The following is a 22,789-nucleotide window of genomic DNA, read 5'->3' as shown; positions in this document are numbered from 1 at the left end:
CTACAACTTGGTCCTCAAGGCTGTGCAAACTTTGGTTGATGTTCTCTGCCGACACCTGTAATTCCAATACAGCAGGCTGAAAAGCACACTAGCTCGCTTAAGAAAAGGGGAAGCATTTTTTGTGCTCTGTTTTTTTATGCGGGCGAGTGGATAACGAAATGATAAATTATCTATTGAAATATTCCGATCCATTTTCTTTCTCAAATGTCCTTCGACAATTTGATATACACCTTATATGAAAGATTGAAACTATACTGTATTGAAGCGTGCACAAATACAAGTATACCATCAACTCAAATTGACTTTCTTGTTTCCCAAAGAAAATTGTTTCAAAAAACACAATTTTGACTTTCTAGAAAAAGTGGATTGAGGAAGTGAGACACTCTAACTTCGATTTGCATAGGATAAAGAAACCATAACCTTTTACAACACTAACTGTATCTGTCGCTGAACACTAATACAGCCAATTACTAGCAAATCGTTTCTGACTCGGTACCGGTTACAGTTAAGCCGTCTCCGAGTTCCCAAACCGCTAGCAAAACCGCTGCTGGTTTCCGTCGGTGTGCAATACTCCCGGAGTCCGGGGTCCCCGCCGCAAAAGCGTACCCGCGCAGCTGCATCGCACCTAACCCCTCGCCGCCCGGCTATAAAAGCCGGCTCGCCCCCTTCCGCTCCTCTCTTCTCCCCATCTCCATTTTTTTCCTCCTATGGTTTTTGCATTTTAGCCCCTCAAGAAGCTGCGATTTTGTGTCCGATCCGTCGGCTCGATTCTGCGTGTGCTCTGCTTCGATCGGGCGCGCCGGCCGTTGGAAGATCCCTGCGAGGCTCCTCGTTTAGCGGGTACGATTCTCAGTTCGATTCTGTTTCTTCCCGCACAAATCTCGTCTTTTTTGGTCAAGATTTGGCCTGTGGGCCTCCGTCTAGGTGTTTCTCGTGGGTTTCGGCTTTGTTTTTGCCGATTTTCTGATGGATTTGGTGTTCTAGGCCTGTGAAGTTCGGATCTCGTGCACAAGTTGCGGCATCAGAAACTCTCAAATTGGGGGTTTCCTGCTGGAGGCGGAGGAAGCTTCTCAGGCAGCTGCCTTCCGGAGGAGCTCTTCCAGTTCTGGGGGTTTCAGTATTATACGGGGTTCAGCGGTTGAAAGATTAATAGCTTGAGGAGTAGGCCTGGCAATCTTAATTATTGCGTGGGTTTTTGGTTAGATTTCGTGTATTGGTTACCAAAGTTTGGTTGTCAAGTCTGGTGTGGGAGCCCTCAGCCTGGAGATTTCCTCCCTCGAGACGCCGAAGGAGCCGGCGGCTTTGGAAGGAATTTCCTGCCATCCTTGAGGTTTCCATTTCCTCCTTGGCAAAGCTATATTTTCCTCTTTAATTGTCTTGTCTTGAACTGTCAAGTATTGATTGCTGATCAAGTCATTGCTGTGAAATGTCAGGCTGCTGATTTCCCCCTCCTCAGGAAGTCAAGTAAGGGCTTTCTTCCGGAGGAGCTCTTCCAGTTCCTTAACTTTGCGCGCCGTGGCTATTTAATCTCCATTCCAATCCAAGATTCGCAATCGTGTGAGACTGGGAACTCCGGAATTTGTTTGGATAAGGTGTTCTAGGAATGGGGAATCAATGCCCAAACGGGACTCTTGGGAGTGATTACTACAATCGTCCCGCTTCTAGGTTCGCTGATGGATACCTCGAGGAGGATCGCTACTCTGACTTGAAGAAGTTTGAGAAGCCATGGCCTGAGGTGAACTCATTTAAGCCCACTGCTGCTGGTATTCTGAAGCGGGGATTGGATCCAACATCTATCACTGTCCTTGAAAGGAAGACATCGGACCTAAGGGAACATTATATCATTGGTCGAAAGCTTGGTCAAGGGCAGTTTGGCACAACATACCTTTGCACGGAGATCAGTACTGGGTGTGAGTATGCATGCAAGACCATCCCAAAGTGCAAGCTCATCACCAAGGAGGACATTGAGGATGTGCGACGTGAGATCCAGATAATGCACCATTTGTCAGGCCACAAGAATGTTGTTGCAATCAAGGATGTTTATGAGGACGGGCAGGCGGTTCACATTGTGATGGAGCTATGTGCTGGTGGGGAGCTCTTTGACCGAATTCAGGAGAAGGGGCATTACAGTGAGCAGAAGGCTGCAGAGCTTATAAGAATCATTGTTAGTATAGTGGCTATGTGCCATTCACTTGGGGTGATGCACCGTGATCTAAAGCCAGAAAACTTTCTCCTTTTGGATAAAGAAGATGATCTATCAATAAAAGCAATTGATTTTGGTCTATCTGTGTTCTTCAAACCAGGTATGATATCAAATTTGATCCATAGTAAGGCATACTTTATTGACTCTTTTAAAGCATCAGATTAATAATGTCATAATGGTACATGTTTATTTTGCTGTACAATATATTCTTGTAGTTAGATTGTAGTCTTGTCCAGTTATCTATCTGCTAGCATCCTTAAGACTGACTCTAGGAGCAACATAGTAGTATATAACAGTAAGGCATGACCTGCGCCCTGGGATGTCTCATTAACACAAAATTCATTACTTTTCAATAATTTCTATACATATTCAAAGGAGTAGGGCTAGAGTAAATAAACTACAGTGTTATGATGCTGTTCATCAACACTTGTTGTTTATGTGATTCAGTTCATTTTTATCAGTTTTCAGTTTCACGTGTAAGCTATGTGTGACTTCTGATGTTTTATGGATTAAACCTGGATTCTTATCTCTATTCAAAACTGCAGGTCAGGTTTTCACTGAGTTGGTTGGAAGTCCATATTATGTTGCTCCTGAGGTACTTCACAAACGTTATGGACCAGAAGCTGATGTGTGGTCAGCTGGAGTGATACTCTATGTATTGCTTAGTGGCGTGCCACCTTTTTGGGCAGGTTACACCTCTATGCTCAGGTGTTATATTCAGGTAGGCTGGATTTCTGAACTGGAATTGCTAATTAATGAAGGTGATTTGTTCTACCAGAGACACAGCAAGGTATATTTGACGCTGTCCTTAAGGGGCACATCGATTTTGACTCGGACCCATGGCCTAAGGTATCTGAAAGTGCAAAGAATCTTATAAGAAAGATGCTCTGCCCTTGTCCTTCAGACCGTCTGAAAGCCCATGAAGTACTACGTAAGTATATCTTAAGTCTTACCTATGTCTTCGATCAATTCAGTTGCTCTTCCATTTTGTTGTCTAGCTGTTAGCTCTGCTTCCACAGTAGGTTATGTTCCCCTAATTGTTTTAGGAATTGCATAATCTGTATGTCTTTACTCTTAAAACTGATTATTATATATGAATGCCAGGCCATCCTTGGATTTGTGAAAATGGAGTGGCCACTGATCAAGCTCTTGATCCCAGCGTTCTTTCTCGGCTCAAACAATTCTCTGCAATGAACAAGTTAAAGAAATTGGCTCTGAGAGTGAGTAATTTTTATCTACTTCACTATTTTCATATATCATATCATGCATGTTATTGAACTTCATACAAGTCTTGTGTTGTGCCATATCATTTGTCCCTTTTGGATCCAAAAATGTTTTGATCTTTGGCTGCGTATCTACTTGGCATCTTTTGGTGGATAAGTGCCTTAACCTCATTTAGACTTCACCTTATAAATATTGCAGTTAAGAGTTACATACATATTTCAAATAGTACAACAGATCACGCATGTTTAATGCTGGTAACAAATGCACTTAGTTGCTGCCGTATGAGCTACTGCTGTTTCAGGCTGACCAGCCTGATTTTCTTCACTCAACATGCGATATAATTCACTAACTATTAATATTTAGCATTCAGTTCAATTATTACGATATGCTTTACTAACTTGCTCAATTGAATTTTGTTTTGCCTTTGATTATATGTTCTGCATCTATCAGTTATTTCAACATTATGGCATTATGTTTTTTTGCTGGTTTTTTGACACTTTATTTGCCTCCAGGTGATTGCTGAACGTCTTTCTGAGGAGGAGATTGCTGGGTTAAGGCAATTGTTCAAAGCAGTGGATGTTAAAAATCGAGGTGTGATTACTCTTGGTGAGCTTAAAGAAGGCTTAAGAAGATATGGTACTGAATTGGAGGATAGAGTAATTAGTGATATAGTGGAAGCGGTAAGTAACTGTCTTGTGGCTAAAACATGCATTTGTGTTACATTTTTCATGTGTGACAGGATATATTTTCTTGTTTAACATGTGATCTGCTGTCAGCCTGTCTGCATGTATTTCTCAATACTCATGGAAAATACCTAAACAATGCATTTATTGGATAGTAGCAAACCTCCTTTTCTTGTATGGAATGCATCTGTTTTAGATAATACACTGAAAGTGCTTTAGCTAAAGTTCCTAAGTTTTATGGCAGGCTGATAAAGACAATAATGTGACAATCAATTATGAAGAATTTATCGCTGCAACTGTGCCTCTTAACAAAATAGAGCGTGAAGAGCACTTGATGGCGGCTTTTACTTACTTTGACAAAGATGGAAGTGGTTATATCACAGTTGACAAGCTTCAACGAGCTTGTGGAGAACATAACATGGAGGACTCTTTCCTTGAAGAGATAATTTTAGAAGTTGACCAGAACAATGTAAGTTGATCTTTTTTTTTCCTTGAACTGTATACTAATGCAGTAATGCTTAAAGATTTTCAGAAAAGAGCAGAACACTTTGGGTACCTAAATATGTCAGCCTTGCTCTAGACCTTCGAGTTATGTGGGGTTGCAACGTAGGGAAACATTGCAATGGTTCCTTATCCTGAATGGCATTTTTTTAATAGAATAAACACTGGTGGCTAGGCATCAATGAACATAGTCACACCTAACACACAGCTGTCCATTTCAGCAGCATTGAAGGTTAGGAAAATAAATAAATAAATAAATAGATAGATTTGGTGACAGCACAAGCATTGTCAATCTCCTGATTCTGAGAGACTATTCACCATTGGTTTTGAATATAGCTGCGAGAATTCTCGTACCTGAGAAGTTTACTAAGGTTGGCTATTTTTAACTTTGACCTGAAAAATAGGCAGTATATTACTGAACTAAATGACCTTGATAATATAGGAAGAAAACCATGTCATGGTTGTTAATATAGGAAGAAAACCATGTCATGGCTACCAAGTCCAACAGTGCCTCTGAGGGGTTCTTATTTACTGAATAATTAATGCATGTGCTGATTTTCCTTGTATTTGCTTTTCAGGATGGTCAAATTGACTACGCCGAATTCGTAGCCATGATGCAAGGCAACAAAGTTGGACTTGGGTGGCAACCAATGGAAACCACTTTGAATGTAACCTTGAGAGATGCACCTCAAGTACACTGATGCACACGTGATGTACATATTTTGTTCTCTTTTCTTATTGATCATTTCTCCACGACCTGAATTCGGGTCTGGGATGTACGAGAAGAGAGCAAATCAATTCATTTAGTAGTATTTATGATCCCAAATAAGTGTGGGCTGGCAAGTAGTATAGTTTGTTATGAGAGATGTGTTATATATATAGTAGTGGTATATGTTCATATAGTTGAAATCCTGTCCAGCTATTCAAAGTACCAAAAGAGGTGCATTCAGTTTGTTATTTGTTCATTCTGTTACTGGTTGTTTGAAGGAGCTTCTGTATTCTGAGATCATATTCCTTCCAAATTTGCACTTGCTTAATTTTTTTTAATAAAATGCTAGATCTATTGCTTGGTTTTTCCCAGCTAATCAAGCAGCCTTCTTGTCATATAGTAGAGGGGATAGTTTTGCTGCCGCCAGGACTGGAGTCGCATGTTCTGCCGGCGACTCCCTGTTTGGGCTCCATTCTCCATGAGCCGAACCATGTGCGAAGCAGCCAGAACTGCAAAATGCAGAGCGGCCGCGTGAGACGCTTCCGCCTGCCAGCGGATGAACCAAAGCACGATTCACCTACCGGAAGCCCGGAAACCGCGGGTGAGGTGTTAAACGACGAGCGCTGCTGAGCAGGCGCCGCCGCCGGTAGCCTGCACACGTTTTGGTCTGGAGCCTGAACAATTCTGGCGTCCGGGAATTCAGAAACGGCAGTCAGACAGAGCAGGTGCTCCGCATGCATGCCTTTGGCTGTAGAGCACCGTGTTTGCTGTATGATGGTCTACGGCCAATTGGCCATTCTATTGATCTAGAATCTGATCGAACCTGGGTGAAGCTGAAGGTTGAGATCAGGTGCCCCCCGACAGCCGGGACTCGTAGGCAGCGGCGATCTCCTGCGAGAACAGAGCAAGCACTGCAGATTAGTCTCTGAATATCTGCAGAAATCAGGCTGGAGCTGCACGCCTGCTTTGTCTGCTGAAAGCCTGAAACGCTTGCCTTGACGTCGCCGTCCTTGGACAGAACGCACCGCGACGTCACCGCGGTGCCGCCGCCCAGCGCCCACCCGACCTCGCACAGGAACTCGCCGTCGCCGTGCTCCCTGAACGCGCTCCACAGCTGCTTCGGCAGCGCCACGACGCCGTCCGCGTCTCTCCGCAGCCTGCTTGGTTCGTCGGGCGACAGCTCCGCGAACTTGCCCTGCTCGCCACTCACCCGTCAAATTCTGTATCCCGTACAAGCCACGCATCGAAACCGTAGAATTCAGACGTTCGATCGATCACACTCACGGTCTCGGGGTCCAGCTCGTCGGAGAACCTCGCGGCCGCGGCGTCCGTGGTCTCCCACTGGCCCAGCACCTCGGCGACGTCGAGCTTCTCGCCGGCCGCGAAGGCGGTCTCCCGGACGGCGCAGCCGCCGAGCTGGTCGCCGTTGCGGAACGGGCCGTACCACTGCTCGGAGAACACCTTGATGCCGCGCAGCCGGGCCTCATTTCCCAGCGCCACGGTCTGCACCACCCGGACCCGCACCTCGGCGCTGCCGGGGCGCACGACGCAGTGCTCCACCTCGAGCACGGGCGCGGGGCCCTTGGGCCACGCGGCGACGTAGGAGCCGGCGGCGGCGTACGCGAAGGCGGCGGCGGAGGCGGCGTGGCGCTGGTGGGAGGTGTGCACGGTGGCGGCGTCGGCCTCGCAGCCGACGGTGGGGAGCAGGCGGACGAGGCGGTAGTGGAGCGCGCACGGCGCGGCGGGGTCGGCGAGCGTGGGGCACTGCGTCTGCCAGTCCAACACCTGCACGCCCCACTCGCGGTACGCCTCCGGGACCACGTTGTCCGGCAGCTCCACGGGGTCGCCGGCCGCCGTGAAGTCCGCGCCGAAGCCGTCCCACTCGCCAGACACCCGCGACGCGAACTCTGCCCACCTGGTGTTGTTATCTGCCGAACCTGCATGATTGGTGGATGGGTTGGGTTGATGAGCCAAGCTCCGAGTTCTGTCCATCCTGCAGAATCGCTCTCTCTCTCTCTCTCTCTCTCTCTCTCTTCCCATTGGAGCGTGTGCCGCCGTATAAAAAATCGTCGAATGTCTGTCTGACCTGGCTGTGCGTCCGTGGCAACGGCGCTGGAGGTGTCAGGAGAGACGACTCGGAGTCCCGTTCTCGCGGAGGAGGTGGAGGACCGCCGTGACCGAAGCAGGGACGACAATGGCCGCGGGCAAGACGGCGATGGCAAGGGCGCTGCTGCGCACGCGGGCGGCAGGAGGAGAGCGCGGTGGTGGTGGTGGGCGTCGGGGAGGGGCAGGAAGAGCTGCGCGGAGAGAAGCGGCATTCTTGTCGGTCGATCAACGGACTCTGCTTTTTCCTAGTGGCGCTGGCACATACGAACTACGATTCTCAGCTTGATCTGGTCTATATCTTGAAACGCTGAAGCTGGCTAGAGATAAAACTTGTGTGGGCGTAGTTGAGAGCGAGTTTAGTGGCCACCGCGAACTGGGCGTCGACGTTGTCACAGGATGGCGTGGCAGCTATACATTGACTCTTTCCATTCATTTCAAATTGTTAGAAGAGTACATATATAACTTCAATATTTAAACTTTTTCAAAAAACTTCAATATTTACACACATGCATACTAACATACAGTTCAATATAATTAGTTGTCAGCTAAGATTGCCGACCCGGTTAGGAAACCGGCAGCTCTACCGCCGCCGGAACTGGACGATGAGGCTGCCTCCTCCATAGCCGCCTCGCACTTGCGGCAGCGCTTGGGCTCGGGTGGCCGCTTGGGTGTCTCGTCGACGACGAGGACGCGGCGGCAGGAGGGGCAGGAGGAGTGCGCGCCGAGCCATGTGTCAACGCACGCGACGTGGAAGCCGTGGCCGCACTGCGGGAGCACGTGGATCTCCTCCTCGGGCGCGAACTCCGACAGGCAGATGGCGCACTCCGCCAGGATCTTGTCCTCCCCTGCCGCAGCCGCGGCCGCCACGGCGTCCTCGTAGGCGAGCTTCGGCAGCGCCCTGAGCGCCTTCTTCCCGAGCCCCTTGGCCGCGGCCTGCGCGCCGGGGGGCGCGCGGGAGCGCGCGCACCGCGTGACGGCGGCGAGGCCGACGAGGCGACGACGCAGATGAGCGCGCACAGCAGCGAGGCGAGGATGACCACGACGTCGGAGTCGACGGCGAGCGGGATCGGGGGCTCGGCGGTGGGCAGCTGGCCGGAGTTGGTCTGCAGGAGGCGCCGCGCCGACGACGCCATTGGGCAGCCGAGCGCGGACCAGGCGGCGCGGCAGGGGCAAGGCCGGAGTTTTATCGCGCACAGTGGCAGTGGTGATTAATGCTTCGTGATCTGAGTGGCTGGCTTCTCAGCTGGGAGTTGGGCCGCCGTTGGAAGTTGTAAGAGCGAAGTTCGTGTCACGGGCCCCACCGCGCAGCAGCTTGACCTTTGCCCCGCCACGGCAAACGGGGGCGACGGCCGCGCGGCATTGGGGAATCCGCCGTGATCGTGTGCCGGTGGGTGCAGTGCAGGGGCGAGCACAACCTGGGATCGGGGTGGGGAGGTGGTGGCCTGATGCTTGCTGATGGGTACACGGACGGCTGGGGATCGCGGTGGGGCGGCGGCATGGTTTGCAATCATGCCGCGTTCGTCCCGTTCGCGTGCGGCGTCCGCTCGGCTCGCCGCGGCACTTGGCGTCTCTCTCCCGTGTCTGTCCGTCGCTGTCGCTGGCATTGGCAGCTGTTGTCTCTATCAATCGATCGATCAAACTGATCGGATCATCGTAGAATCTGCAGACGGCTGACGGCAGAACAGGCGTGGCAGGAAAGCTGGAAGCTTCTGCCATCGTAGCTTGTGCATCGGGAAGCGAGGGAGAAATGGCCTCGAAAACACTGCCGATCCGAGGCAGAGTGAGAAAGAAAGGTTCTAGGGGATGCAAAGGAGGTCGTTGGTTCGCTTGCACATCACTTCTCTGCCAACTGGAGTTTGTTTTGCTGATTGTGAGAGATCCAATGGGAAGCAAATTAAGTCTTTACAAGGTAGATTTTTTATCCATGAATTTTATTCATCAGAACTAGCACCCTCGAGCAATCATTTAGGCCGTCATGTATAAACAAGTTCAGAGCATCCAGTGACGCGCGCTGCTTTTCCTTGTCGAAATCACTGTGTGGGCGTCTGATGGGCAGGCACTACTTCGTTAATCCTTTGTGAACTTTACTGACAACTTTTCTGATGCAGTAGAAAATTCGGAAGATAAATAAAATCAAACTAAATCCCTTGCACAAGGAAAAGCAACGGGCGGTTGTCAAAAGGAAAAAAAAAATGCAAAGCAAAGGTTATTCACATCATCAAATCGAGATCCCGCAGCACAAGGTTTCGTTGTAGATCACGAAAAGAGAACCAACAAACCACCGATCGCTGCTCTTTGCGTGTGGTCCCAAAAAATCGTGAGTGCAAGCAGCGTGATACTGTGATCTCGCCAAAAGGCAAAACCTGTTCAGTCTCAAACATGTGAAGCGCCTCTTTAGCATCAAGACTCGATGCGAATCACAGACAAGTATTACTCAGTTACAGATGAAAATGCACCATTAAATAGGGTATCCTTGAACAATTTCCCAACTAAAACTTGGAAAACAGCGGGTTCAGTCCAAAAGTTGAAGGTTCCCTGTGATATTGTGTCATCAAATGCAAAATTTAGCCAGCTCCAGAATGATTACAGTGATTATCATGTTACATGGTCGTTGCGATTTCCAGGCCTCAACTGGGAAATTGGACGGTTACTAACACAATCTCTGTATTATATTTCAACATTGGGTAAACCCAGCAAAGACATCCTAATCGCTTTAAAATATATGACCGCACAGATTAGCTCAAATCTCACTAATGTACTCTAAAAGAGATTCAACCTCCTGCCTCAGGGCAGCAATTTTCTGCTGCTGCAAAGCAATCCTGTTCTCTAAATGTTGCCCGCGCAGCTTCTTCTCAAAGCTGTCAACAACGGTGGAATGTCTTGTCATAAGCTTCTCCTGCATCTCTCTCTCCTTTATGATCAAATCCTCTACCTGCATCACCCCAAAGCAAACAGTAACAAAATGGAAGATTTCCAGTTAACATATAAATATATAAAGGAAGTTCAGATTCAGGTTGCTTGAAACATGGCAAGATACACATATGAGAAATAGTTACATGGCAAGATACACATATGAGAAATAGTTTCTTGACTTCGTTTCTTCGCATTCCTGGCTTGAGATAATGTTTGGTTAGTAATAATAACTAACCTTTGGCCATATCTGATAAGACTGGGGAGATGACTGTAGAGATGTCAACAATGGCTTCAGCTCTTTCGATAGCTCCTTAAACTGTGCATCAGCAGCTTTACGAGCAGCCTTGCAAGACTGAATGTCCCCAGTCCTAGATAAATCACGCAATGAGGCCTCCAGTTTATCATGAACTGCTAAGCATTGCTCAAAGATACCCTGGATTTTCTGAACAGTGGCTTGCACCTGCACCATAAAGCATGAAATAGTCAGCAGAAATAAGTACCGCAGAAAATAACAGGCAGTTTCACTGGATCAAAATAATAACAAAACCTTGTACTGCACTAATTCAAGGTTTCGTTTTCAGAGCTCCAGCCAATCATGGTCTTGCTAGCAAGACATGCACATTATTTATACTTTACAGTGTCGCAACTTGCAATGGTTAACTAAAACCCCCACTCTTGTCAATTCTATCAATAGTTCTTAACCTAATCCTGGTTATTATTATTATTATTGGACATCCAACTATCCAAGGTCATGCTTCCATACTATATCTTCACATAAGTAATTTCAGAGTCACTTGACATATAATAAAGCAACAACAGTGGAAAAAATGATTCACCACACCATGTTTTTTTTTTGGCAGATCGTGAAAATACTCCAGCTAAAAAGTATGTATTCAAAACTCTGTTTAATTTATTTTCTAAATTAATCCAGTATTATGCGCCCAGTGCTCCATGGTCAATCAGACACATCATATAACAAGTCTAAAAGATGACAAAAAAAAGAAATAATTACAGGCAGATATAAAACTGTTTTCAGCAAGCCCATTTACTCTCAATGTATATGTTTAATATGCTAAACAATTGTGTACCTCATCCCATTGCAGCTTGGCCAAGTATGAAGGAGAGCTCTTGGAAATTGACATGTCAGTGCCCATGTAAACAATACAGGCCAGAAACAGAAGGAAGAAACCAGTAATAAGCATCAACGGCTCTCGGAGCAAGGATATATTGTTGAATTTGTAGTAAACCTGCATATTACAAAGCATTCATCAAATAATTTGTCCCAGTTCACACCATCAACAAACAATCTACCTCACTAAAATTAGTGCATGCAAGACTTTCATACAACAGCTTTAGTGCTGTTATATGTGTTGAGAACCAATACTTCATCTTTGGATTGTTTGGATTAACTGTTTAGGCCAGATCATCCTTTTCAAAAAACATTTTCCAAACAAATTACTCAATAATAAACCTGACAACTAACCTGGAAATACAAATTATGCTCTGGAATAACATCAGGCTTCTCCAAGACAACAACTGGCCTTCCAACAATGTCAAGGTGTGAATACTTCACCTGAAGCACAAATCACTGCGGTTAGAAACAATGAACTGGATCAGCTATTTAGCTCACGACATCATACAATGAGAAATCACCTCTTGCCACTGCTTTGTTGGAAAGGGAGCTGAAACTTCGATATCCTTTGACCCTTCGGGTAGCACAACCTGTCCAACAACAAAGATACTTACAACCGGAAAATACAGACAATGCAACACTACAAGGAAGCATGAAATATGAAAAAAAAATAGCATCATAACACTCAGTAATTATCTTGTTATTCGCATTCCTATTATAAGGCTCAGAAAACAATACAAAATAAAGGGACTGTCTAGAATGAATACCAACACACCATACCTTTACTATAAGCTTTTCAATGAGAATTTCCTCAATTGGAGAACCAAAAGTGATATTGAGAAACCTCTTTCCATCAGAATAGAAAACAAAGTCTTGAAGTGGTAAACCATAACCAACAGTGAAGGTTGTTTGCCACCCACCAAACAGTGGGAACCTTGGTTCAATTTCCAGTTGGGTCTGAAATATGAAAGCTTTATCAGTGAAAATATACTGAAAGTGGTGTTGAAACATTGAAGACTAAGATAGCTAACAAAACTACCTTCTTAGAGTCACTCCACAAATGTGATGTCGAAATATTACCAATCTCATCTCTGTAATAAATAGAGTGGGCCCTTGGAGGTAGTCTTGCAATAAGATTCCTAAAAGATGAAACACCTCTTACATAAGGTCTGGACTGATAATCAATCCTGCAAAGGGGGCAGATAATTAGTTACTTCTGACCATAATATATTTCTCCAGTTACAAGTTAAGCTAGTAAAAAACAGCACTCAGAACACAGCAAGGTGATCAACCTGGAAAATTCACCCTTGAGTCTGGCACCACCATGGGCAATGTTGTAGTGTTCCGTAATCTGTACATTTCCCCAGTGAGATATCTCAATCTCCCTTATAACTTCCTTTGCGACTGCAAAAGGATTGTTGTTCTCAAAGTGCACGATCACAGGTAAGTAGGAAAACGGGGGAAGTTCTTCAGACGATCCATATTTCAGTTCTGAATCCACAAGTTTTGCACTTGGATGCCTTGTGTATGATTCAACCCTTCCTCCGGGCAATCTGATAGCAAGTGTCTGTACCTTAACAGGGTAAGGTGACAAATAATGAGCACTATCCTGATAGACAACAAGTTGTGCTTCAGCTTGATTGATTTCTTCTGGGAATGGTTGAAGAGAGTGTGTGAATACAGTCAGGACATCCAAGTGTAGAATCTTTCCCTTTTCCAAAGGTTTGGGTAACAATGCTGAAAAGAAAGTTAGCTCTGGGGGAGCTCCAGAAGGCTGAACAACTTCAATTGACAGAACAGTACTTGGACCCTTCACTTTTCCTTCAGTGGCAAATGCTCTTATAGCTGCTAAGTTCTTTGCTTGGATGTTGGGAGAAGATAGTAAAACTTGAGAGTCAGGGTCTGGTCCAACATTTTCAACCTAAAGAAAATGGGAATTATGTAAGTGGTAAGTTTTGTTGAAACAGCAAGAATCCAACATGTTACACATGCATGAGAAAGGCTGTATTCCACCTAGATGTGAGCAATTTGCAAGAGAGATATTATTATTACAATAGCAGAAAACACAAAAGTTCAACAGAATATTATGGCTTTTAGGACTGAATGCATATAGTGAAAGAGATAAACATGCTTCAAATACGGATGCTGATACATAAAACAAAATTCAACAAGCATCACTAAAATTTGGTTTAGAAAACATGAGGCTGATTTGTGGGGGCAGAGTATTGCACATAGCAAAATTTTGGCATAAGTAATTTGGCCAGTGGTGAGTAGACAAGCAATCAGGAAACGAGACATGATTTTACAACTGATAGCAGGCAATGCCAATACAGTGAAACAGGTCAATCCGCTTCATATGTAAGATTGAAGTCTATACATAGACCTTTGTTCAACAGGTATCATCCAATAGAAATTGGTTGAAAAACAAGCTGGCCAGATTTCGTGGAACATAATTGGGAATGTATAAATTTCGACAGCAGCAACAATTTTGGACACAGGTGAATAGAGCTGTAGCCATGACTTAGTACATGATTCACTATGTGAACTGGTAGCTTCATCGACCATAGCAGCATTCTAATCAAGCTGATTAGGCAATATTAACGTATTGCAAACTACTAGGAGGTGGGGGAGTTCAACAGGCTGGAAGAATTCGTAAAAAAAAAACACGAGACAAACCAAGCCGAGCAGCAAACCTTGAGGGAAGAGAGGACGCGAACGATATGCGAAGTCAGATCAACCTGCAAGGAGAGAAGCAAAACCCGGGCGGCGTTAGATCCGAGAGCGCTGAGGTGGGAGAGAGATGGGAGCTGGGCCCCGAGATCTGGGGAGCGAGGAGACTGTACGGACCCTCCTATCTGCCCTGGAGATGACGAGATCGGCGCGGGCGGTGGAGGCGAGGGCGCCGACGAGGACGGCGGCGAGGAGGAGGGTGGCGCGGCGGAGAGGCGGCGGCGGAGTCGCCATCTTCCCGCGGCCAGATCGCGTCGGGGAGTTTGGCTAGATCGAGGACGAGGTGCTTAAAACCCTCGGGCGTGTGTGCGCCTGCCTGCCTGCCTGCCTGCCAAGAGGAGACGCTTGACGCTGCGCAGCGGCCGGGCCAAGTCACTCGTCTCGGGGGGGTTTTGCTCCGTTTTTTTTTTTTGGTGCGATCCCGATCGTTTAGTTAGGGAGCGTTTAGTTCCCAAAATCAAAAAATTTTGGGTGTCTCGTCGTTGTTTGACCAGATGTCGGGAGGGCTTTTCGAACACTAATTAAAAAACTAATTTCAGAACTCACTTGGAAACCGCGAGACGAATATTTTGAGGCCTTTGACCGCATCATTAGCACATGTGGGTTACTGTAGCACTTATGGCTAATCATGCCCTAATTAGGCTCAAAAGATTCGTCTCGTCGTGTACATCCAAACTGTGTAATTAGTTTTATTATTTAATTACATTTAGTGCTTCATACATGTGTTTTAAAGGGGAGGTGAAAATTTTTGGGTGAAAATTTTTGGGAACTAAACGGGGCCCTAGTGAAAATTTTAGTTTAAAAGTTACATCGATTGTTTAACCAGATATCAGGAGGGTTTTTCGGATACTAATTAAAAAACTAATTTCAGAACTCCATTGGAAACCACGAGACGAATCTTTTGAGGCCTTTGACCGCATCATTAGCACATATGAGTTACTATAACACTTATGGCTAATCACGCACTAATTAGACTCAAAAGATTCGTCTCATCGTGTACATTCAAATTGTGCAATTAGTTTTGTTGTTTAACTATATTTAATATTTCATATATGTGTTTGAAGGGGAAAAAAATTTTGACCAAAAAATTTTGGGAACTAAACGCCCCTTTGTTTCTCTAACCGGCGCGGTGGCTCTGGCACGTACTCCTACTCCAGGCTAATTGGGGGTACGGAATGTAGCATTTGGTTGTGCAAACCCTATCCAAAAGTAAAGCACACACACGGTTAGAAATCCATCCAAATGCCACGGTTCAAATGGATCTATGTTAATAGTCAAGTATTGTCATTTGAGATATATTGTCATTTGAGATTGATTCTATTACGTGGTTTAAAGTTGTAATATGCAAATAATCTTACATTTTGCTCAATAAACAACCAAATAGATCTAGATTCGATTATTTTTTCCTATTCTTTTGGAACTCTTTGTTTCTTTGCCAAATTTGTTTGCGGTTTGATGATGATTTTAGTAGTTTCGTGCAACGTGCAACTCGTTGCTGGCTTTGCCGCTCCAGGAAGAACCTGGCATAGAAAAAGAGAACCGTTGGATCCTACGCACGGCAGGAGTAGAACTAGAAGTCGGGAGGCCGCATCACTGATCAAGGCCGCATCAACCTCCGCCAGCGAAGACCGGCCGGCCGGCGGCCGTAGTCAGGAGACGCCGGCGCAGCTTCAACCTCAGCGCGCGTGCCTTAACCTTCCCAAGCGCAGCCGCGCCATGCGCGCCTCCGTCACCGAAATCAGCGTCTTCACGGCCGCGGCCGCGCATGTGCTCTGCTTCGCCGGCTTCGCTGTCGCCCACTCAATCGCTGGCCGCGGAGCTCTCGTCTCCGACCCTGCGCGCGCCCTCCGTCTCCTCGTGGTATTTCCGATCCCCTTCCCGCCCCCTCGCCTCACCTCGCCGCCGGCGGCGTAAACTTTATCTTCAGCGCCCCACTTCTGATCCGAACTGACCATCCCCCCCCCCCCCCCCTTCACTTAGGTCTGTGAAGCGCCCGTAGTCATCGCAGTGTTCAGCTACCTCCGGCGTGACCCCAAAAGCTGCTCGGTATGGCGCGCGTGCAACCTGTTCGATCAATTGCCTCTTAAAATTTTTGGTTCAGCGGTGTGGTGATCGGGTTCCCTTTACTTTCAGTTTTCCAAGGCTGCTGCAAGAGGATTGATCGGCTTGCCCGTGGGTTAGCTCTATAACTAGACTTTGATTGCGTTTTTTACTTTGGGAATGGCAGAACTCTTGCGATAGCACGTTGCTGTATCAATATGAAGCCCAAAATGAACAGCTCCATGCTGTAGATCTGAACCAGTTGTTAGTACTACAACATGGTTGGACTATCGGTCAAAATGCCATTCTCTCTCATGGAATAACTGTCATACTGTTAGTTATATTATCTAGTATCTGTTTATTGTCTTCTTTTCATTTCTTTGATCTTACTGCACACTCTCTTTCTTTTTCTATGCCAGGAGCATTCCTTAATGCGTTTGGAGCAATTGTTCTTGGTGCACCTGTTGGAATCAAGTAAGTGTAGATTCAGAAAGGAGTTAGCTTATCTTTTAATTAATGAGTAGGAATCATGACTAGGATTGGCGGAGCTAGCCTATCTTTTACTTGAGTAGGAATCGTGACTAGGTTGGTGTCTGTAGTGCTTTGCTCTATGATTGTATCTTCTATCTGAGTTTTAGCAAAATACACCATGGTATTTCAATTTACAGGTACTAAAAGTTCCTCATTTGACTAAATTGTGCATTTCAGGTACTTGATGGTTACTATTTATTGGTCACTTCTCGTGTCCCTGTTCACCGTAAGTGCCATTTTCGCTTGCTTTTTTATACTAAACTGAGCAGTTGACTACAACGAGAATCAGTAATGTCTTGTTTTGATACTCCTTTACTCATAAGTTTACCAATTGTTTACCACTTCGTATTTACTAAATAATTGCAGCAATCGAGGCAGGGAAACTAATCTTGTTACCTTTCAGTTTGTTCCTGCAGCATGTGTCTTTGGAGCATCCAAGATTGATTGGCAGAATGTGCTTTCTCACTCCATGTATGTTCTTGACTTGTAAACTGCAGAGGTTCATCCAGTGGAGATATTTCTTTCCTTTTGTATTGTCCAGCAACTGTGGCATGGTAGTTCATTGTGTCTTTTTACATGTCAGTTATTTCACGCCAACTGAAGTTGAGAACTACATGATCTCTGCACCTTGTCATGGAGCTGTGCTAGGAGCATGGCTGGGTGCTTGGCCTTTGCCCCTTGACTGGGAGAGACCTTGGCAGGTAAAGATACCATCTTTGAATCTCTAACGGTGTGTTGCCGATTCCTAGACATGGGGGTGCTGGATCATATAGATATGTTCGCACACATTCAGTTGTTAGCATGACGTACTCATGCCTATTACCTGGAATAAACAACTGTGCTCACGAGCATGGCCAGACATTAAAATAGAAGCAGTACCTTATCCAATTCGTATATTGCCATGATAATTCCTGAATTTTTTAGAGCTCTGCAGCCTGAATTTTATTGGCTCGTTGACATGCTGTTGCGTTCTGCTTTTGAGTTATTCAGTATCTTGATGCCTTTTATATCTCCTACACTTGATCATTGATCTTAATTTACAGTAAAGTATTTATCGTCATGTTGATGGCAATTCCTTTGCTGGCCCTTAAGGTTTAGTGCCACTATTCTGTTTCTTTGATCTTTCTCAGGAATGGCCAATCTGTGTCACTTATGGGGCAGTTGCTGGGCATTTGGTTGGAATGGCAGTGTCACCTGTCCTAATAGCTGTTCACAAGAGAAGGGTCCGTGCAAAAGCTGACTAGCCTGTGGATGATGAGTGCTGCCATACTTTTTTTTATCTCTCTTATTTCCTGGTTAGATACGACTAATCCAGAATCTTGTAGTGTACAACTGTTCTTCCCACAAAGCAATGCATTTTTTTATTAGCGTTCTTGTTATAGTGGGAGTACCGATGGCTTTCAATAGCTTTATCGAGATTCTCATTGTTAGCTCCTTCAGCGAGCCCTTATTGCTGCTGTACATTATTTTCATGATTGTAACAATTGATGTTAGCTTTTTCTATAGAGAAGTCCAAAGCTCATGTGCTTAGATGTTGTTGTGGTGCACCTTTGCATCCATGTTTTTTTTCCTGTTGCACAACGTTACCCACATTATTAGATACAATTATTTTTGAATAAACGAAACTTCCCTAACGTGTCAGTAGTATTCCCTCCTATGCTTTGCTATACAAAAGAAAAAAAAAAGGCAAAACATGCTACACAAATCTGTACGTTGCGTCACCGCTGAACGCTGAAGGAAAAATCAGCATCGGCGATATCAATGTCCACGGCGGAGGACGAGGTCGTCCGCCTTCTCTCAGGGTCTAGCCTGTGCAGCCGGTACTGGTCGGCCACCGGGTACATGTCCCCGAGCTCCTGTCCTCGCCCCGGCGAGGTCGGGGCGCTGTGGGGATCATCCGACCTCCCCCTGTACTTGTGCAGCAGCTGCACCGGCGAGTTGGCGCGGCTCGGCGACGTCGCCCGGCTCTGGCTCGGCGTCGTGTCCACGCTCACCAACCCGTCGAAGCCTGCCTCCCGCTGCTTCACCTTGTCCTTGGCCGTCTTGCGCCATTTCATCACCGCCTTGGCCGTCTGCTCCTCGAAGATGGTCTTCTTCATGTGCGAGCCCATCTGCACGTACGAACCGTTGGAGTTGGATGTGATCCTATACTCATGTGTTTCTTTCAAAAGAGTTCATGCAGATTATACAGATGGCTTTTTTTAAAAAAAAATTACCTGTATGACGAGTGCATATAATGGGAAGGTGATGTAGCTGCAGAGGACCTGAAGAGCCAACCCCACTGCAACTTTCATGATGCTCAGTCCCAAATTTTCGTGGTAGCAATCTTTCAAGCCTGGGGTGAGCTGCGCAGGCAACAGCCAAAAGAAGTTAGCCTTCGCAAGGCCCCATGCTGCAGTGAGTGAGGCCTTGTTTGGTTCGCGCTAAAATTGTAGCGCGCTAGGAATAGTAACAACTTTGATCACTAATTACGGTATCAAACAAAGTTAGTTTACAAAACCAACTTCAGAACCCCCCGCGCTAGTGGCCCTGAAGAATCTAATGAGGCCTCTGACCGCGCGATTAGATGATGCTACTGTAGCATCATTGTAGCTAATCCTCGATTAATTACCGTCATTAGATTCGTCGCGAAAAGTTACACCCATCTCTAAAAAGGTTTTGCAAATAGACTTCATTTAGTACTTCATGCATGCGAGATTCTCTTCTCAGAAAACGTGCGCGCTAGTTTTGTTGCAAAACCAAACAAGGCCTGAATGAAGAAGCACCTTGAGAACCTACCAGTGTCCAAACGAAATGCGCCATCTGGAATGCATTCTGGAAGAGCGTCAGGTGTATGAGAAACAGGACCCACTCAGGCCGGTTGAACCAGAAGAACCTGTTGCTTGGCTCCACCATAGGTGCCCCCTTGATCACAGTCGCCTTGTCCTGTATCTCCTTGGCCATCTCCATGATGACAATCTCTAGCTTGGTGCCAACTAACAAGAGGATCTGAGGCAGCGACATGTTTGTTTGTATTTCAGGACAATTTCAATCGTCTCTTCAATTAAAAAATTGTTGCTGTCAAGAGAGAGAGGAAGCCATAGGCATCTTCCTATAAAATGAAAAACAGAGAGGAAGGAACACTTACAACGAGTGGGATGAAAGAGATCCAAATAAGCGTGCCGAGTCCTGCGCATAGGAGCAGAGCATTTTTTTTTAGAAAAAAAGGATGGTGGTTACAAGACAAGCCCAGAGCCTGTGGTCGAGCAGCAGGCACGAACGAGTGACAAGGGACAAGGCTGTACCTCGGATATCGATGAAGAGAATGAAGATGGCGACAAACCACAGCGGGAGGCTGCAAGAACCAGCCAAATGTGTCAAGTTCATGACGTGCAAACCGTTAGCGGGAAAAACTAGGCATGGTTATTAGCTGCTGAAAGAGACGGACGACGAACCTGATGCCAACAACGACTTTGAAATCGTCCTCCAACGATCGCTTGATGTACTTTTGGAAATCGAACTTAGCATTGGGCGACAGATGAGCCTGCATACAAGAAAAGCATCGTCATGGAACGCGTACAGCTAACTCCAGCGTCAAAAGCAATTGCAACTGGGAGATGTTCAGTACGTTGATGAAGCCTTGGCGCATGGTCAGGTAATCCACCTTGGTCACCGAAGCAAAGAACTGCCTGAAGAATGCCACCTGGGATAAGAATATTCAGAGAGCGTAGGTTAGCGATCGAGAAACGCAGAAAAAACAGGCTGCAAGTACCAGTAAAGATCTGAGCTCAGGGGCCTGGTGGTCGAACTCACTATCCATCTGACTCCAGGTGTGCTCGGGAGGCCCAGGTGCCGCTTCACGAACGACGTTTGGTTTGTGAATCGGAATCGTGAAGGATCTGCAAGAACCTCATCACGTGTAAGCTAAGCTTCACTCTGATCATGCATGCATGCCTCGAGAGGAACATGCAACTGTTGACAAAACGGAGCTGGTTCTTACCTGTTGCGAACTGATACTCCAGTGAGTTGGTCTCTTGTTCCCATTTCTTCCATCTCCTCATCTACACGCAAGAACATGACAAGATGTGATGTGAGTGCCCTATTCTGATGATTGTAACGGAGTAATCGAATGGTTAATCAAAAATCTTCTTTTTTCCCCCCTGATGAAAGAATTGGGCAAACTGAATTAGTAGCAGTTAACATCATATCGACTATAGGCTTGTGCTTACTTTCAGACGTGCTAAAGCCATCGTGGCGACACTGTAAACGACATGGAACACCGCGAGCACAAAGATGAATATATGCAGCTGGTGGACGCCGTTCGTGGAGATGAGTGACACCTTGCCCTGCGGATAACAAGCAGAAGATAGAAGAAAGGTCATTGATTTCATGACTTCCATCATCATCGTCATCATGGCACTGGGCAGTATGTTGCTTTGCAACGCTGGCCTCACTTTTTTGACGCAATAGTCGTCCCCAGCCCCCGCGCCGGCCAAGAACCGGCGATGGTCTTCTCCAGGGTACCAGAGGAGCCTCCGGTGGCCATCGCCGCCGCCGCTTTTGTCGCCGCCCTTGGGTTTGCACGGCAGCATGACGCTGCCAGCCTTGGCAGGGATGCATATCTTGGAGATGGGCGTTTGACCCACGGCGAGCAGCAGGGAGATGAAGCCCATCAGCATCAGCTCTGCCGGCGATCAAAGAAAGAAAGAAAAAGAATCAGCAAGAGCTCATCAAAGATTTCGGACGAGAACTAAATCGAGTTCATGTGCTTTGACTAACTAAATTTTAGTGTGAACTGTAAGGTCTTTGTTTATGCACAGCTACTAAGGAATTTTGGTAAGGGTTATTAGAGCTGAAAATCAGGCGCAACAGGGCAATAAATAAAGGTGTTGATGGAGCAGCGAGCCCCCACCTGCTTTGATCTTCTCGAGCGCCTCCCGCATGGCCTTCTTCTGCCTCGTTTGGAACCACTGCATGAACCGGCGGGGGGGGGGGGGGGGGGGGGGGCACCGAACAGTCAGGCACTCAAAATCAAGCTCATCGAACGATGGATGAGCAGGCAGGGCAGGGGGCGTACGTGTCCGAGCTTGTGGAGGCCGTGCTCCATGGCGACGGAGACGAGCACGATGACGGCGCACACCAGCGCCACCGCCCACGTCGGCGTCGACGGCAGGTCCCTCCCGCCCTCGCCCCCCGCCATCTTCTCCCGGCTACCTTCCTGTTCCTGAGCAAACCACCAAGCAGCGGCCGGGGGCTCGAGCAGGTCGAGACGATCGAGCTGTGGCCTGGGGCACGCGCGCGCAAGCCTCACGCACGCACGCCTCGTCCCGGTGGTGGGCGCTGATCTGGCTGCAGGCACTGACTCAAGCAGAGCAACCGAGTGGTGGTGTGCGCTGCAGGCACGGGGGGCGCGCGGCGTTTTTATCAGCGCCTCGCCTGCGCGGCTACCTGGCGGCCGCGTCAAAGCGCGGGGCCGGCCGGCCGGCCAGGGAGCCCATCCCGGTGATGGGAGTGATTGGTCTCGGCCACGTGATCTTTGCTCGGGGGCACCGGAGGATACGATGTTTTCTAGCGGCGCGCGCGAAGCGGGGTGCCGGGGTGGTTGGTTTGGCTGCCTAGCCTGGCCGAGCGCGCTAGCTTTTTTAGCGAGTGCTCGGCCGGCCGGCCGGTACACAGGGCCCCCGTGCCGCTTAATTTCTTGTCGCAGCTACGTACCAGCTAGCGAGACCAACAAAAAAAACTAGCGTGAGAATAGCAAGGTCCAGGACGCCAACGTAGACGGGGTAAAAAGGCCAACTTGGCTTGTGTAGGGGATGTGGCATGTGGGGGCGTGTGTGGCGACGGCGACAGCCGAAAGATGCTGAGGCCTTGTATTTTTTTAATAGATAAAGCATTGTATTATCGGAACGTGTCTAGTGCAAACCACAACTTTCATGAAAATCCGTGCAAACCACGACAAAAAAGTCTTCTAAATTCACCCAAAAAATCACACATGTAAATGATATGATGATACATAACCTTGTAAAATATCTTATCCA

The 22,789-nt window shown here is 46.9% G+C and overlaps 5 protein-coding genes and 1 pseudogene across 9 annotated transcripts; 2 read left to right on the top strand and 4 right to left on the bottom strand.

Annotated features, from left to right (window-relative positions):
* Nucleotides 1–191: 191 nt before the first annotated feature.
* LOC120693066 lies at nucleotides 192–7,803 on the bottom strand. 5 transcript variants are annotated; one of them, XR_005682846.1, is made up of 6 exons: nucleotides 7,407–7,803; nucleotides 6,605–7,257; nucleotides 6,315–6,515; nucleotides 6,144–6,211; nucleotides 5,902–6,004; nucleotides 192–5,829 (listed from the first exon to the last, which is right to left on the bottom strand). XR_005682846.1 is itself a non-coding variant. In XM_039976469.1 (5 exons), exons 1-4 carry the CDS (start codon nucleotides 7,636–7,638, stop codon nucleotides 6,167–6,169), a joined length of 1,131 nt encoding a protein of 376 aa, XP_039832403.1. In that variant the 5' UTR covers nucleotides 7,639–7,803; the 3' UTR covers nucleotides 2,317–5,004; nucleotides 6,144–6,166. The 5 variants fall into 5 exon arrangements, 3 of the variants coding, with proteins under 3 accessions (XP_039832401.1, XP_039832403.1, XP_039832402.1); XR_005682845.1 differs by having other exon boundaries at nucleotides 237–5,829; nucleotides 5,902–6,211; XM_039976469.1 differs by lacking the exon at nucleotides 5,902–6,004 and having other exon boundaries at nucleotides 2,317–5,004.
* Nucleotides 664–5,620, top strand: LOC120693065 (calcium-dependent protein kinase 7). Its single transcript, XM_039976466.1, has 9 exons — nucleotides 664–840; nucleotides 985–1,330; nucleotides 1,434–2,303; nucleotides 2,749–2,892; nucleotides 2,982–3,134; nucleotides 3,308–3,423; nucleotides 3,940–4,107; nucleotides 4,355–4,579; nucleotides 5,190–5,620. The coding sequence occupies exons 3-9, from the start codon at nucleotides 1,604–1,606 to the stop codon at nucleotides 5,310–5,312; spliced, it is 1,629 nt and encodes a 542-aa protein (XP_039832400.1). The 5' UTR covers nucleotides 664–840; nucleotides 985–1,330; nucleotides 1,434–1,603; the 3' UTR covers nucleotides 5,313–5,620.
* A 25-nt stretch (nucleotides 7,804–7,828) lies between the features above and the next one.
* On the bottom strand, nucleotides 7,829–8,727 carry LOC120693067 (annotated as a pseudogene).
* Nucleotides 8,728–9,877: 1,150 nt separating this feature from the next.
* LOC120693246 (dolichyl-diphosphooligosaccharide--protein glycosyltransferase subunit 1A-like) lies at nucleotides 9,878–14,589 on the bottom strand. Its single transcript, XM_039976655.1, has 10 exons — nucleotides 14,319–14,589; nucleotides 14,165–14,209; nucleotides 12,764–13,392; nucleotides 12,511–12,658; nucleotides 12,252–12,428; nucleotides 11,993–12,061; nucleotides 11,823–11,912; nucleotides 11,428–11,586; nucleotides 10,575–10,799; nucleotides 9,878–10,358 (listed from the first exon to the last, which is right to left on the bottom strand). Exons 1-10 carry the CDS (start codon nucleotides 14,433–14,435, stop codon nucleotides 10,167–10,169), a joined length of 1,851 nt encoding a protein of 616 aa, XP_039832589.1. The 5' UTR covers nucleotides 14,436–14,589; the 3' UTR covers nucleotides 9,878–10,166.
* A 1,159-nt stretch (nucleotides 14,590–15,748) lies between these two features.
* LOC120693244 (phosphatidylinositol-glycan biosynthesis class F protein-like) lies at nucleotides 15,749–18,282 on the top strand. The gene is made up of 8 exons (XM_039976654.1): nucleotides 15,749–16,061; nucleotides 16,182–16,247; nucleotides 16,335–16,377; nucleotides 16,661–16,715; nucleotides 16,950–16,998; nucleotides 17,176–17,243; nucleotides 17,356–17,473; nucleotides 17,903–18,282. Exons 1-8 carry the CDS (start codon nucleotides 15,918–15,920, stop codon nucleotides 18,014–18,016), a joined length of 657 nt encoding a protein of 218 aa, XP_039832588.1. The 5' UTR covers nucleotides 15,749–15,917; the 3' UTR covers nucleotides 18,017–18,282.
* LOC120693243 (protein MLO-like) lies at nucleotides 18,248–22,152 on the bottom strand. The gene is made up of 13 exons (XM_039976653.1): nucleotides 21,829–22,152; nucleotides 21,664–21,721; nucleotides 21,206–21,435; nucleotides 20,981–21,097; nucleotides 20,752–20,812; nucleotides 20,565–20,650; nucleotides 20,380–20,454; nucleotides 20,207–20,295; nucleotides 20,057–20,106; nucleotides 19,900–19,940; nucleotides 19,551–19,760; nucleotides 18,989–19,117; nucleotides 18,248–18,883 (listed from the first exon to the last, which is right to left on the bottom strand). Exons 1-13 carry the CDS (start codon nucleotides 21,949–21,951, stop codon nucleotides 18,491–18,493), a joined length of 1,662 nt encoding a protein of 553 aa, XP_039832587.1. The 5' UTR covers nucleotides 21,952–22,152; the 3' UTR covers nucleotides 18,248–18,490.
* Between the last annotated feature and the right edge of the window lie 637 nt (nucleotides 22,153–22,789).

Source organism: Panicum virgatum, chromosome 9N, assembly GCF_016808335.1.
Source record: "Panicum virgatum strain AP13 chromosome 9N, P.virgatum_v5, whole genome shotgun sequence".
NCBI classification, from domain to species: domain Eukaryota; kingdom Viridiplantae; phylum Streptophyta; class Magnoliopsida; order Poales; family Poaceae; genus Panicum; species Panicum virgatum.
The sequence above is the reverse complement of the archived record's forward strand: the minus strand, read 5'-3'. Positions and strand labels throughout refer to the sequence as shown.

What these genes read in the sequence shown, in the direction of transcription:
- LOC120693065 (XM_039976466.1), top strand. Translation starts at nt 1,604, where the DNA reads ATGGGGAATCAATGCCCAAACGGGACTCTTGGGAGTGATTACTACAAT. An exon ending in GAAAGCCCATGAAGTACTAC is followed by an intron (nt 3,135 to 3,307) that starts GTAAGTATATCT and finishes TATGAATGCCAG; the next exon opens with GCCATCCTTGGATTTGTGAA. An exon ending in TTAGTGATATAGTGGAAGCG is followed by an intron (nt 4,108 to 4,354) that starts GTAAGTAACTGT and finishes GTTTTATGGCAG; the next exon opens with GCTGATAAAGACAATAATGT.
- LOC120693066 (XM_039976467.1), bottom strand. Translation starts at nt 7,638, where the DNA reads ATGCCGCTTCTCTCCGCGCAGCTCTTCCTGCCCCTCCCCGACGCCCAC. An exon ending in ACGAGCTGGACCCCGAGACC is followed by an intron (nt 6,516 to 6,604) that starts GTGAGTGTGATC and finishes AGTGGCGAGCAG; the next exon opens with GGCAAGTTCGCGGAGCTGTC. An exon ending in CCAAGGACGGCGACGTCAAG is followed by an intron (nt 6,212 to 6,314) that starts GCAAGCGTTTCA and finishes CTGTTCTCGCAG; the next exon opens with GAGATCGCCGCTGCCTACGA.
- LOC120693246 (XM_039976655.1), bottom strand. Translation starts at nt 14,435, where the DNA reads ATGGCGACTCCGCCGCCGCCTCTCCGCCGCGCCACCCTCCTCCTCGCC. An exon ending in TCTCCAGGGCAGATAGGAGG is followed by an intron (nt 14,210 to 14,318) that starts GTCCGTACAGTC and finishes CTCTCCTTGCAG; the next exon opens with GTTGATCTGACTTCGCATAT. An exon ending in CTCAAGGGTGAATTTTCCAG is followed by an intron (nt 12,659 to 12,763) that starts GTTGATCACCTT and finishes CCCCCTTTGCAG; the next exon opens with GATTGATTATCAGTCCAGAC.
- LOC120693244 (XM_039976654.1), top strand. Translation starts at nt 15,918, where the DNA reads ATGCGCGCCTCCGTCACCGAAATCAGCGTCTTCACGGCCGCGGCCGCG. An exon ending in TTCTCGTGTCCCTGTTCACC is followed by an intron (nt 16,999 to 17,175) that starts GTAAGTGCCATT and finishes GTTACCTTTCAG; the next exon opens with TTTGTTCCTGCAGCATGTGT. An exon ending in AATGTGCTTTCTCACTCCAT is followed by an intron (nt 17,244 to 17,355) that starts GTATGTTCTTGA and finishes TTTACATGTCAG; the next exon opens with TTATTTCACGCCAACTGAAG.
- LOC120693243 (XM_039976653.1), bottom strand. Translation starts at nt 21,951, where the DNA reads ATGGCGGGGGGCGAGGGCGGGAGGGACCTGCCGTCGACGCCGACGTGG. An exon ending in GGAGTATCAGTTCGCAACAG is followed by an intron (nt 20,651 to 20,751) that starts GTAAGAACCAGC and finishes AGGTTCTTGCAG; the next exon opens with ATCCTTCACGATTCCGATTC. An exon ending in TCTCTTTCATCCCACTCGTT is followed by an intron (nt 19,761 to 19,899) that starts GTAAGTGTTCCT and finishes TCGCTGCCTCAG; the next exon opens with ATCCTCTTGTTAGTTGGCAC.